The sequence below is a fragment of the Herpailurus yagouaroundi genome, unplaced genomic scaffold (assembly GCF_014898765.1).
Source record: "Herpailurus yagouaroundi ecotype Mexico unplaced genomic scaffold, PumYag 192, whole genome shotgun sequence".
NCBI lineage: Eukaryota > Metazoa > Chordata > Mammalia > Carnivora > Felidae > Herpailurus > Herpailurus yagouaroundi.
Window position 1 is genome coordinate 26,976,824 of NW_024412423.1, and position 14,956 is coordinate 26,991,779.

Here is a 14,956-nt window from a genome sequence, read left to right on the forward strand (position 1 = left end):
GGCTCTGGGCTGATGGCTCAGAGCCTGGAGCCTGTTTCCGATTCTGTGTCTCCCTCTCTCTCTGCCCCTCCCCCGTTCATGCTCTGTCTCTCTCTGTCCCAAAAATAAATAAAAAACGTTGAAAAAAAAATTAAAAAAAAAAAAAAAAAAGAATGAAAACCAGTTTCTCATCAGGAATTGTGGAAGCCATTAGTGCCTGGCTGACTCAGTCAGTACAGCATGTAACTCTTGATCTCGAGGTTGTGAGTTCCAGCCCCATGTTGTATGTAGAGATTACTTAAAAATAAAATCTTAAAAAAAAAAAAAAAAAGGAAGAAAGAAATTATGGAGACCAGAATGCAGTGAGATGACATATATAAAATGCTGAAAGGGGTGTCTGGGTGGCTCAGTCGGCTGAGCATCCAACTCTTGCTTTCAGCTCAGGTCATGATTGCAGGGTCGTGGGATGGAGCCCCACATCAGTGTGGAGGCTGCTTGGGATTCTCCTTCCCTCTCTCCCCACCTCCATCTCTCTCTCTGTCACTCTGCCCCTCTCCCCTGCTTGCTCTCTTTCTCTCTCTAAAAATAATGCTGGGAAAATAAGGTGTGTCAACTAAAAATTCCATATCTGGCAAAACTATCCTTCAAGAACGTGTGAGAAATTAAGGTATTCCCAGATTAGTAAAAGCTGAGGGAGTTCATTGCTGGTAGACCTGCCTTATAAGAAATGCTAAAGGATGGGGCACCTGGGTGGCTCAGCTGGTTGAGCGTCTGACTTCAGCAAAGGTCATGATCTCATGGTCTGTGAGTTTGAGCCCCACGTCGGGCTCCGTGCTGACAGCACAGGCCTGGAGCCTGTTTCAGATTCTGTGTCTCCCTATCTCTCTCTGCCCCTCCCCAGCTCATGCTCTGTCTCTCTCTCTCTCTCTCTGTCAAAAATAAACATTAAAAAAAAAAAAAAAGAAATGTTAAAGGAGGGAGTCCTTCACCATGTCAGAGGTGAGGAAATGAGACTCTGAGGCTGCCCTGGGTCTCTGCATCCATACTTCAGCCATACCCCCACCCTGTTCCCTAAAGGAGTCAGAAGATTCCATCAGACTTACAGGTCTCTGGGGAGCTGCAGGATCCTCAAGGCCCCTCGCCACATACCCCGGGTCCCAGGCCCCTCGGGAGGGTCAGGCCCTAGGCAGGACATGGTGACAGTGAGCAGAGAGCAGGCCCTGTGGAGGACAGGGTAGGATGAGATCAAATGCCTAAGGGATAGGGGTTGGGGGTGACAGGTGCCCTCCTGTCCTCACCTGCCTTCATCCCCTGCAGCTTGTAAGTACAGGTCTGAGGCAGCTCTTGAGTCGGACACCTCCACCTCACTGGCATTTTCTACCACCCTGGAGGATGGGGAGACAAGCTCAACTCCTAAGCACCTCCTAAGAGGTTCTGGGGTTCTGTCAAGCCCCCCAGAACCTCTGCATGGGGAGTCCATTGGGGTCCCAAGAGCCTGTAAGAACCATCCCCAAGGTTCCAAGCTCAGTATATCCCCTGAAAGCCTCTCATCTTCATCATCTTTTTTCTCCTGTCAGCTGCCCAGTTCTGCTCAACGAGATGCTCACATCACCCAGATGGTAATGACTGAGTGGAAGAGGTGTAGATGGATAGGGTAAGAAGAGTGAGAGGGCTGGGGATACGAGCTGCAGGGAAGATGATGAGTGGGTGTGATGAGCACAACCCCAAGTGCAGAGCTTCCCTTCTGCATGGCAGTGGGGAGAAACCTCCCACGGCTGGGTTTGGGGGTTTCAGCCCTGCCTTAAGACAAGCACCGTCAGATCCCATTGGCCCCTGGAGACTTACAAGCCCAAAGGGGACACGTCTAACACCGATAGGTTCTCTCTCCCTGGAGACAGCAGGTCCTGAGTCCTTCCACTGGGGCTGAGCTGCAATCACACAAGCACAACACCAGTTACAAACAGCCTTTCCCAGACCTCGTCTCACAAGATCCTCCCGCTGGGGCTCCTTGAGTCAACGAGGGCACCCCAACATTCAGCCATTGCAGGCAGGAAATAGGAGACCTCAGAGAGGCAAGCCCACACTGGTCAGTGCAGATGAGGCTAGACTCAGTCTCTTCTGGCTGCCTGCGAGCCTCAGGCCCTTTCCACAGCACCACCATTGGTTCCCAGGGCTCCCCTCCATGCAGGGTCTCACCTGCACCAGGCTAAGGGTGCTAACCCCAGGAACAGCGCCCCTGTGGGGCAGAGTTTCCTCAAACAGCATCTGCAACAGCTAAAGTGGAGAAAGGGGTTCAGTAGGGACGGAGAAAGGATAAATCTGTCCTTCAACAGTTTCGTGACGGTGAAGTCTATGCCCGGTTCTATGCTACGTGCTTCGGACACAGGGACACAGTGTCCAAGACAGAAACAGCCCCAGCCCTCACGGTTCACAGCGAGCCAGTCAAATAAGCAGACATTTTCAATGAGACCTGCTGTTTCCTAAAACAGGGGCCTGCCTATGATGAAGTTCTGAGGCAGCTATTTTGACTTGGGGGCATTTTGACGAAGCCCTGAAAACAAAACTTTCAAGTTTATTATCGGTATTATGAAAAACTGTGAATATTAGACCTTGCTGGATATTTCATGTTTGCACACCACCCCATCTTGACCCTCACCCTATGGGCCCAATCCGCTAGGGAGGGGGAGGGAAGTTTCTCAAAGGTCTGGAGGAAACAACACCTGAGCCTCATGAGACCTATGATTGGTAGCTCCTCCAGGACTCACCTGAGGTACAAGCCGAGGTGTCTCTGTTTCCCGACCCCGAAGCAGTAGGGACACACTGTACCCTCGGGCCACCAAGCCTAGTGTGGACTGGACTCGTGCTAGCAGCTCCTGCTCAGCCTCCTGCAGGGGACACAGGCATATCCCCCAGTCACAGGTGCCCTGACCCAGCCTGCCTGAGCAATGGGCTTGGGAAACCCTTAGCACTCCAGGATCCAGACGCCTGAGGATGCCCATCCTCCTCCCGTTTCCCTACAACACTCCCTACCTGAGCAGCATCAGAGCCCAGGACTCTGTCAAAGGTGATGCATTGTTCCTGCAGGGGAAGACTGGGCTCAGCATTGTCACTCCCATCTTCCAGGGCCTCACCCGCACCCCGTCCCATTTCTACCTGAGTGTCTAGAGTCTCCGGCTGAAGCAGGCAGATGCTCTGGGGCCCCTCCAGAAGCAGTGTGGGGCAACATGTGTCCTCAGGGCCTGAGAAGGATGGACTGTATATTAACTCCCGTGCCTAAGTCCTGCCCTCAACTTTGGCCTCAGTTTCCTAACCTAGAGTACTGAGCACAGGATCAGACCCCCTGAGAGGCGGAGCGTCCTCAAAAAGCATCTGCAGCAGCTAAGGCTGTAAAATGGCCTTGGCTTCCCCTCTCCCAGGAGGCTCCCCCAGGCTGCGTTACTTCCAAGAGTGAATGTGTAAGGCCTTCTTCTCACCTGATTCTCTTCCACTCTCAACTTCTACCACCACAGTCAGCCTGGCCTGGGGGTTGTCCATGAGAGCTGGGGGCACTGAGCTGCCCTGGCCCAAACCAGCCTCTGCGCTTGCTACCTCTCCACACTCCATGGCTTCTATGCCTCTCAGATTCCCCTCAATAATTCATCTCCCTGATCTGCAGGCTCTGGGTAGGGCCTCTAAATAACAACTCATCAAAGGAGGTGATAGTCCCCTCTTTTCTGAGTGAATCAGAATGTTGCATGGGATTTTTTTTTTTTTTTTTTTTTTTTCCCCTCTTTTGAAAAGGGTCAAACACATAAACCTGCAGAGAGAAAGTATGATGAGCCTCCAAGCACCCAGCTTCGGCAATTACCAACTTATGACCAGTCTTATTTCTTCCTTTCCCCTTCCCATCCCCTATGGATTCTCTTGAAGCAAATCCTAGACACCATCTGTTTCATCTATAGCTTTTTCAGCATATATTTATAAGATAACTACCTTTTTTTAAATGACAGCTTTGTTAAGATATAGTTCATATACCATACAATTCACCCATTTAAAGTGTTTATTTCAAACATACCTTAGTATGTTTGCAGATAATGTGTAACTATCACCACACCCCATTTTAATGTTTATTTATTTCTGAGAGAGGGAGACAGAGTGTGAGCAGGGGAGGGACAGAGAGAGAGGGAGACACAAAATCTGAAGGAGGTTACAGGCTCTGAGCTGTCAGCACAGAGCCCGACATGGGCTCAAACTCACCAACTGTGAAATCATGACCTGAGCCAAAATCGGATTCGTGGGTTTGAGTTCCGCGGTGGGCTCTGTGCCCACAGTGAGGAGCCTGCTTGGGATCCTCTCTCTCCCTCTCTCTTTGTCCCCCCCACCCCCGCTCGCACATGCACTCATGCTTTCTCTCTCTCTCTCAAAATAAACATTAAAAAAATAAAATCTTAAAAAATGTTAAAATAAAAAAATGGAATCACACTGTGTGTGTTCTTTTAGTGACTGACTTCTTTTACTTAGTGTAATGTTTTCAAGGTTCATCCATGCTGTAGCATGCATCGGTACTAACCTTCCTATGACTGAATGATGTTCCACACAGAGATGAAATGACTTCTGTCAGCAAATATGCAGAGTTTGCCCAAACTTCACAACTAAGAGCACAATTTCTATAAGATTGCCTTTACTACAGACACTAGTCATAAGCTTGGGGTCCCCAGTCCTTCTTCCCTCTGACAAGTTACCTACATTTTCAGGTGTTCCCACTCTTCCTGCAGGTTCCATTCTTTGCTGGAATGACTTATAGAACTAAGGAAGGCATTATCCTTATTGTATCTGCAACAAATTTTCTGACACCAGCTGGGGTCCTATATTTCAATCCAATTTTGACACTAACTACCTGGAATTAGCAGCAGCTCCCACAAGTTAAAATACAAGGTCCTCATCAAGAACCGTAAGATCATGCCCTGAACTGAAATCAAGCATTGGACACTTAACTGACTGAGCCACCTAGGTGCCCCAGATTTGGGGTTCTGATGACTGACCACCCTTCAGGCTCAGTAATTCACTAGAATGCTCACAGAACTCAAGAAAGTGCTCTACTTATGATTACCTTTTTATTATAAAAGATACACATGAACAATCAGATGAAGAGGTACATAGGGCAAGGTCTGGAAGAGTTCTGAGCAAAGGAGCTCCTGTCCCTGTGGAGTCAGGGTGTGCCACCCTCCCAGCACATCAGTGTGTTCACCAACCAGGAAGCTCCCTGAGCCTCACTGTTCAGAGGGTTTGTTTTGTTTTGTTTTGGTTTGGTTTGGGTTTTTTAATCGAGATTTCATTGTGTAGGCATGTTTGATTAAATCATAGGCTATATGACTGAACTCAACTCCAGCCAATTACATGGCTGAATTTTCTGGTGCGCAGTTTCCTCCACCCTGAAGCTATCTAGGAATCCAGCCAGAAGTCACCTCATTAGCATGACAGAGAGATTCTTATCCTTCAAAAAAATTCCAAAGGTTTTTGGAGCTCTTCTCCTGCAACTGGAGACAAAGACCCGCTATACTCCTGAGGTGCCTGGGTGGCTCAGCTGGTTAAGGTCCATCTTCAGCTCAGGTCATGATCTCATGGTTTCTGAGTTTGAGCCCCATAGCGGGCTCTGTGCTGACAGTGCAGAGGCTGGAGCCTTTGAGTTCTGTATCTTCCTCTCTTTCTGCCCCTCCCCTGCTCACGTTCTGTCTCTCTCTCTCAAAAATGAATAAACATTAAAAAAAAAAAAAAAAAAAGGACTGGAAAAAAAAAAAAAAAAAAAAAAAAGACTGGATATATTCTTTATTATATGACCAGCCACTCAATGGTTTTTCACCAAGGATCCCTTCTAGCAAAGGATCACACCTGTTTGATTATTCACATTTAGTATAGCATTTATGGAACAGATAGAACAATAAAAACATGAATACAGTAGTCTCCCCATTCTTATTTATGGAGGATATAGTCCAAGACCCCCAGTAGATGCCTGAAACCATAAATAGTTCTGAACCCTATATATAGTGTTTTTTCCTACACGTAAATATGGTGAAGATTAATGTATAAATTAGGCACAGTAAGAGATTAACGACTACTAATAACAAAATGGAACAGTTATAACAATATGCTGTAATAAAAATCATGTGGATGTGGCAATGAATTCTTAGATATGATACCAAAAGCAAGAAAAACAAAAGAAAAAAATGAATTTAATCAAAATTAAAAACTTTCTGCATTGGGGCGCCTGGATGGCTCAGTCGGTAAAGCATCAGACTTCATCTCAGGTCATGATCTCGTGGTTCGTGAGTTCTAGCCCTGCATCAGGCTCGGGCCCTGTGCGGACAGCTCAGAGCCTGGAGCCTGCCTCAGATCCTGTCTCCCTCTCTCTCTGCCCCTCCCCTACTTGTGCTCTGTCTCTGTCTCTCTGTCACAAATAAATAAAAACATAAAAAAAAAAAAACTTTTCTGCATCAAAAAACCATTATCAAAAAGTTGAAAAGACAGCCTACAAAATAAGATCAAATATTTGCAAATTATGTATTTGATAATGGTCTAGGATCCAGGATATATATACAGCTCCTATAAGTCAGCAATAAAAAGACAAACAATTCAAGTAACAAATGGGGAAAGATTTAAATAGCCAGTTCTCCAAAGAAAATACACATGCCCGAAAAGTACAAGAAAAGATGCTCAGCACGGTGGGTGCACCATATGACATTTGCACCAACAACATTTAAGCATTCTTATTTATCCACATTCTCACCAATCGTTATATTTCTTTTTTCTTTTTATTAAAGCCATACTAGTGGGTGTGAAGTGGTACCTCATTATGGTTTTGATTTGCATCTCCTTAAAGACCAATGATTTTGAGAATCTTTTCACAGGCTTGTTTGGCCACTTGTATACTTCTTTAGAGAAATATCTATTTAAATTCTTTGCCCAGGTTTTAATTGTTGTTTGGTTTTTTGCAATTCATCATGAATAATGATGTTGAGCATCTTTTCATGTATTTGTCAGGCATGTGCATATTTTCTTTGGAGAACTGGCTATTTAAGTCCTTCCCCATTTGTTACTTGAATTGTTTGCCTTTTTGTTGCTGAGTTATAGGAGCTGTATATATATCCTGGATCCTAGACCATTATCAAATATATAATTTGCAAATATTTTATCCTATTTTGTAGGCTGTCTTTTCAACTTTTTGATAATGGTTTTTTGATGCAGAAAAGTTTTTAATTTTGATTAAATTCAGTTAATTTATTATTTTCTTTTGTTGTTCTTGCTTTTGGTATCATATCTAAGAATTCATTGCCAGATCAGAGGTCACGAGGAATAATTTCTGTGCTTTCTTCTAAGAGCTTTATAGTTTTAGTTCTTACATTTGGGTAATTGATCCATTTTGAGTTAATTTTTGTATGCGGTATGAGTTAAGGATACAAATTCATTCATCTGTATCTGGACATCCAGGTGTCCCATTGTCATTTGTTTAAAAGACTAGTCTTTCGGGGCACCTGGGTGGCTCAGTTGGTTGAGCATCCAACTTTGGCCTAGGTCATAATCTCACTGGTCCTGAGTTCGAGCCCCACGTGGGGCTCTGTGCTGACAGCTCAGTGCCTGGAGCCTGTTTCAGATGGCTCAGTAGGTTGAGTGTCCAACTTTGGCTCGGTCATGATCTCGTGGTTCGTGGGTTCAAGCCCCATGTTGGGCTCTGTGCTGACAGCTCAGAGACTTGAGCCTGCTTCAGATTCTGTGTCTCCCTCTCTCTCTGCCTCTCCCCCACTTGCACTCTGTCTTTATCTCTCAAAAATAAACATTAAAAAAAAAAAAAGACTAGTCTTTCTTCATTGAATGTTCTTGACATCCTTGTCAAAATCAGCTATCCATAGAAACATGGGTTTATTTCTGGACTCTCACTTCTCACCCATTGATCTCTGTGTTTGTTTTTATGCCAGTACCACAGTGTCTTCATTACTTTTGCTTCACAATGGGTTTTGAAATCAGGAAGTGTGAGCCCTCCAAATTTGTTCTTCTCTTACAAGATTGTTTTGTCTACATCATCTTTGGAAATTCCATATGAACTTTGGAATCACCTTGTCAATTTCTACAAAAATTCAGCTTGGATTCTTATAAGACTTTCATTGAATCTGTGGGTCAATTAAGGGAGAAGTGACATCTTAACAATATTAAGATTCATGAATAAGGTATCTTCTTTAATTTCTTTCAACAGTATTTTGTAGTTTTAGGAGTTATACATTTGCTCTTCTTTTGTTATATTTACTCCTAAGTATTGTATTCTTTTTTTTTTTTTTAATTTTTTTTCAACGTTTATTTATTTTTGGGACAGAGAGAGACAGAGCATGAACGGGGGAGGGGCAGAGAGAGAGGGAGACACAGAATCGGAAACAGGCTCCAGGCTCTGAGCCATCAGCCCAGAGCCTGACGCGGGGCTCGAACTCACGGACCGCGAGATCGTGACCTGGCTGAAGTCGGACGCTTAACCGACTGCGCCACCCAGGCGCCCCAGTATTGTATTCTTTTTGATGCTATTGTAAATGAAATTTTTTAAAATTTCATTTTCAGGATGTTCATTGCAAGTGTATAGATATACAACTGATTTTTTTATTTTCTTAATATTTATTTTTGAGAGAGAGAGAGAGCACGAGCAGGGGAGGAGCAAAGAGAGAAGGAGACACAGAATAGGAAGCAGTCCCCAGATTCTGAGCTGTCAGCACAGACCCCAATGCGGGGCTTGAACTCACCAGCTGTGAAATCATGACCTGAACTGAAGTCAAATGCTTAATGACTGAGCCACCCAGTTGCCCCTACAATAGATTTTTACATATTGATCTTGTATCTTACAACTTCACTGAATTTGATTAGTTCTATTATATTTTAGTGAATCCACAGGATTTTTTAATATACATGATCATAAAATATATGAATTTTTTTAAGTTTATTTATTTATTTATTTTGAGAGAGAGAGAGAGAGAGCACACACGAACGGGAGGAGGGGTAGAGAGAGAGGAGAGAGAGAATCCAAGCGGGTTCCACGCTGTCAGCACAGGATCTGATGTGGGGCTTGATCTCACCAGTGTGATATGACCTGAGCCGAAATCAAGAGTCAGGGGGTCAGCCAACTGAGCTACCCAGAGGACCCAAGTCAAGCACTCTTTCTTTCTTCTTTTTTTTTAATGTTTATTTATTTTTGAGAGAGAGAGAGAGAGCCCAGGTGTCGGAGGGGCAGAGAGAGAGGGAGACACAGAAACTGAAGCAGGCTCCAGTCTCTGAGCTGTCAGCACAGAGCCCAACATGGGGCTTGAACTAACAAATCACGAGATCATGACCGAGCCAAAGTTGGACACTCAACCTACTGAGCCAACCAGGTGTCCCTCAAGCACTCTTTCTTAAACATAACTACAATATCATACTTATCATACACAATACCATTCCTAAAAAAACACTAGAGATTTTTTATATCCTCAAAGATCCAGGTCAGCATTCCAATTTCTTCCAGTGTAGGTAAATCAATGTGGCTCACAAAGAGTCACTTCTGATTTGGAGAATAAGGGGTTTCTCGGGTGTTAGAGAAAACAACACTCCAGGGAAAAGAGTGGAAACTCTTGACTCAGGGTATGAGGAAAAGAATTGATGTCTGTTTGTTTCCAGATAAGGGCACAGGAACAAAAGAGGAAGCTACAGAGAGACTGATTTTGGCTCAGAAATGGAAGTCCTATGACCTCAGTCCTACTCTTGCAGCAAAAATTCACCACACCACACCGGATATCCAACCTCATTGTGTATGTAGAAGTGGATCCCTTGCTTGTTATAATCCATTTCTTACTCCTTGTTACTTCCTTCTCTGTCTAGGGCGCATTTTTCAGCCGCACCCTCATCAATGCAACTTGCTCAATCCTTGGGTCTCACTTGGGCTGCCCTGCGAAAGCACTTCAAATTTTTCTCTGCCAGTTTTTAAGTTGTTGTTTATTTATTTTCAGAAGAAACTGTTTCATGTACAGCTGTAGATTCAGCGTATCAGTGGGAGAAGATGAATTCAGGATCTACCCACCTCACCATTTTGAACAAGAACTTCTACCCACCCCCAATTTTGAATAACTAAATCCTACTCCTAGGCTGCTGTACACTATCAGATCAAAAAATACCACGTGCCTTGTGACTGGAACTCTGACACATATTTTCTGGTCTCCAACCTCAGTTAGGCAAAAGTTTTTATTTGACCTTATTGAAGAAAAACGCTGATCAGTTTTTTTTTTCTCACTTAGCTCATGGAAACATTAAAGCCCTCAGCTCACTCTTCCTGTTCATTTAATCAAATTTTTAGTGAAGATTAATGGAGTGTCTATGTGCCAGGCACTGTTTTAGGGACTAGAGTTTCAGAAATAAACAAGACTGACACAATTGCTTCTCTCATGGAGTTTCCAACATAATACTACTCAACAAACAAACAAGATATGAATAAAGATGATTTCCAGTTGAGGTTAAAGCTGTGAAGAAAATAACACAGGATGTTGTGATCAGGATGATGAGGCAGGAGGGGCTCCTTCAATCCTGAACTATGAGGTGCCTGCCATAGGAAGATCTGTATTACAGCTTCAATTTTATAGAAGTTCCACAGTCTCCTGTTACCGCCAGAGCATCTTTGTCTAGATACTCTGCCTCCCAGCCTGGGACTAGAAGTTGACTGTTTGTGTACTTACCCTAAGGCCAACCCTTCTACTCATGAAATAGGTACCAGTCCTTTTTTTACTTATTCAAGGATGTTCCTTCAGCAAGACTCCATTCTTTCTCCTGTATCATCAAGTTTTCCCTCTCTACTGAATTATTCCCATCTGCATACAACCATGCTATTTCTCTTATCTTAAAAACCAATGAACATAACATCATACTCAATAGTGAAAGACTGAAAACTTACCCTCTAAGATCAGGATCAACACAAGGATGCCCACTTTTATCACTTCTATTTAACATAGTGGAATCCTAGCTAAAGAAATTAGGGAGGAAAAAGAAATGAAAGGCCACCAAACTGGAAAGGAAGAAGTAAAATTATCTCTGTTCACAGATGGCATGGTCTTATACATAGAAAATCATAAAGATTCCACACACACGGGGCACCTGGGTGGCTTAGTTGGTTAAGTGTCCAACTTTGGCTCGCGTCATGATCTCATATTCCATGAGTTTGAGCTCTGTGTTGGCCTCTGTGCTGACAGTTCAGAGCCTGAAGCCTGCTTTGGATTGTGTCTCCCTCTCTCTCTGCACCTCCCCTGCTCTCTCTCTCTCTCTCTCTCTCTTTCAAAAATAAACATTAGAATTTTTGAAAAAACAAGGTTCCATACATACAAAAAATCTGTTAAAATAAACAAAGTCAGCAAAGTTTCAGGATACAAAATCAACATACAAAATCCAATGAGTTTCTATACACTACTAATGAACAATCCAAACAGGAAATTAAGAAAACAATTCCATTTACAATAGCATCAGAAAGAATAAAATACTTAGGAATTAGCCAAAGAGATTAAAGACTTGTACAGTGAAAATTATAAAACATTGTTGAAAGAATTAAAGACACAAATGAATGGAAAATCATCCCATTTTGATGGATTAGAAGATTTTAAATTATTAAAGTATCAACACTCATCAAAGCAATCTACAGATTTAATGCAATTTCCATCAAAATTCAGGAGCATTTTATGCAGAAATTAAAAAATCCATCCTAAAATTCATATGGAATCTCCAGGGACCCCAAATAGCCAAAACAATCTTGAAAAAGAAGAAGAAAGGAGATGCCTGGGTGGCTTGGTCAGTTAAGCCTTCCACTCTTGATTTCAGTTCAGGTCATGATCTCACAGTTAATGGGTCCGAGCCCTGTATTAGGCTCTGGGCTGACAGTGTGGAGCCTGCTTGGGATTCTCTCTTTCTCCCTCTCTCTCTGCCCCTCCCCCCAATCAAACGCATGCATACACATGCATGCACTCTCTCTCTTTCCCTAAATAAACAAATAAACTTAAAAAAAAACAAAGGAGAACAAAGTTGGAGATCTCACATTGATTTCAAAACTTACTACAAACGTACAGTAATCACAACAGTGTAGTATTGACATAAACACGGATATATCGACCAATAGAATAGAGAGCCCAGAAATAAAAATCTCACGTTTATGGTCAAAGGATTTGGATGAGAGAGCCTAGACCATTCGATGGGGAAAGGACAGACTTTTAAATAATGCTACTGAGAAAACCGTATACCCACATGCAAAAGAACGAAGTTGAACCCTTACCTTAAACATATATACCTCTACTGCTACCACCCTGATCCAGCCACCATCTGGTTTTTCTTAAACAACTTTATATTAAGATATAATTCAGAACACATAAAATTCACCCTTTTAAAGTCTCCATGTCATTGGTCTTTAGCATATTCCTACAGTTGTGCAGCCATCATCACTAATTTTAGATTTTCATCACCCACAAAAGAAATCCGGTACCCCATTCAAGTTCACTACCCATTTCCCATCCCAGCCACCACCCTAGTCCTAAGCAACAACATAACTGTTTCTATCTACCAACATTTCTTGACCGGGTTATTAATATAGCTTCCTAACTGGTTTTCTAATTTGCCCCCTACAGATATTCTCAATGTAGCACCCAGAATGACCCTTTTAAAATGTAAACCACATTATGTCACCCTCTGCTCAAAATCCTCCCGTGGGTCTCTATTTCACCGAAAATAAAAGCCAAAGCTTTCCAGTGGCCTATAAACCTTAAAAAATTGTGGACCCTCATCTCACTGATGTCATCTCCTATATCTTCCACAGCCTGTGTAGTGGATGATTCCTCTTTCCGGAATGTGTTTCCACCAGGTAACTGCAAGGCTCACTCTGTCACCTCTCTCACATCTTTGCTCAGAAGCCACATTCTCAGTTATGTCTTGCAATGTTTAGTAGTCACCCCCAATACTCTCCTCTTTTTGTCCCTGCTCTATTTTTTTCAACAGCATTTATCTTCTAATACACTATAGACCTTACTCTCCCTGCTGCATTGTAAGCACTTTATGAACAGGGACCTCTGCTGCTCTGTTCACTGATGTATCGTCAGCACTTGCAAGTGTTTGCCATGTGGTGGAAACTCACTAAACGAGTCTTGTTGAACAACGGAATAAACAAATGACCAGAGCATTCCGGACAGAGGGAAGAGCCAGTGTGAAAGGAAAGAATGCCAGAGTGGAGTGGCTACAATATGTTGAGGGGAGGGGACAGAGACAAAGATAGGGAAGGAAGCTAGGAGACTGCTGACCACTCTTTCCCTGTGCCCCCACCTGAAAAGTTCAGAATTCTCCTCTTATATCTCTGTCTCCTTTAAGCAACCCCCCCCCCCCCCGCGCTTCCTGCTTCCTAAAATGTTGACTGATGTTTTCCGAGTTTCCCTTCCCAGCAGCAGTCTCCCTTCTTGCTCTATCCCCTCCAGGGCTCAGGGAGCTTTTCCATGGCTATCACTTCACAGTGATAGCACATGGCTAGCACTTCTGCAGTGCATTGCTCCTCAATTCTTGCATCCAGTCCAAACTCATCTTGTCAGACCTAAACCCCAAAAACCTACTAGCTACTGGATTTCTCCACAGGGAGTTCCCTAAAGCACTTCAAGCTCTGAAGTGCCCTTCCCCCAATCTTCTTTTTCTTTTAAATTTCCATCCCCTTGAGAAATCCTGCATCACCTAAACCGGAAATCTGAGTCATCCCATCTTCACTCACATTCAGGCATCCTGGGACCCATCAGTTCTGTTTCTTTCAGAGCTCCTGGAGCCATCCTTCCCCCACATCCCCATGTCTACTGCTGTCCTGGTCAGGTCCTCACTCTTTGTCACCTGGACTCATTCAATAACCTCCTCAGTGCTCCCTTAGAATCTGCTAATCCATCCTCCACGTGGTCACCTGTGGGCTTTTTCAAACACATGCCTGCTTCCATTAACTGTCCACTAAAAACCCATTAATAACTCCTCACACCCTGCAGGATTACCTCTATGTCCCTTCCTGACATGCTTTTAGTTATATTATCTCTCTTCTGTCCAGAGGAGAGAGATGGCTCCTAAGCTTAATTAGAGCAAAAGCTAAAGTTCTTACTATGTTCTATATTTACGGTGCTTCTCCAACTCCCTTTGGCAAGGGACAAAGTTTCTTTTTTAAAGTTGCAATCCATTGTGGAGGGGCGCCTGGGTGGCGCAGTTGGTTAAGCGTCCAACTTCAGCCAGGTCACGATCTCGCAGTCCGTGAGTTCGAGCCCCGCGTCAGGCTCTGGGCTGATGGCTCGGAGCCTGGAGCCTGTTTCTGATCCCGTGTCTCCCTCTCTCTCTGCCCCTCCCCCGTTCATGCTCTGTCTCTCTCTGTCCCAAAAATAAATAAACGTTGAAAAAAAAAATTTTAAGTTGCAATCCATTGTGGATGATACTTTTATAAAATACAATTGAAACATTGCTACAATGTGAAATTTTATTAAAGTTTCTAAACATTCATTCTGGACTTTCTTAAAATTTATCTTGCCTCAGATGATATTTTGAGTAACATCGCTTTACAAGGCCCTACATAATCTGGCCCTGCTATTCTGTAATGTTTTCTCTTACTGTTCTTTCCTTCCACCCCTGCTCACCCTGCTTCCCCCACATTGGCCTCCTTGCTGTTTCCTATAACATTCCAAAGCCCTCAGGATCTTTGTGCTTGCCATTGTCTCTACCTGAAATGCCATTCCGGAAGCTATCCTTAAGCTCACTTTCCCAATTCACTCATGAGTTTGTTCAACTATCCCTTACCAGAGAGGCCTTCCTAACAATCCCATATAACATATCAATCCTCAATGCTCTCTCCTCTTTCTCTTCACAGCACTTATCTTACTTTGATATGTTATATGTTTATTGTCTTCCCCTCACCCCCACCATCCAACTAGAATCTGGACTCCGTATGAGCCAGAACTTCTTT

The 14,956-nt window shown here is 43.6% G+C and overlaps 1 protein-coding gene across 1 annotated transcript in view; it reads right to left on the minus strand.

The window, feature by feature from the left end:
- The window catches only part of LOC121010871 (uncharacterized), a 14,534-nt gene extending 10,952 nt beyond the window's left edge, over positions 1–3,582 (minus strand). The window contains exons 1-8 of the mRNA XM_040444739.1: positions 3,481–3,582; positions 3,133–3,252; positions 3,010–3,057; positions 2,745–2,864; positions 2,176–2,253; positions 1,825–1,907; positions 1,278–1,364; positions 1,083–1,199 (exon numbers count right to left, since the gene is read on the minus strand). Coding sequence (XP_040300673.1) covers positions 1,083–1,199; positions 1,278–1,364; positions 1,825–1,907; positions 2,176–2,253; positions 2,745–2,864; positions 3,010–3,057; positions 3,133–3,252; positions 3,481–3,582 — 755 coding nt within the window. The remainder of the gene's footprint in view (positions 1–1,082; positions 1,200–1,277; positions 1,365–1,824; positions 1,908–2,175; positions 2,254–2,744; positions 2,865–3,009; positions 3,058–3,132; positions 3,253–3,480) is intronic.
- Positions 3,583–14,956: the final 11,374 nt, after the last annotated feature.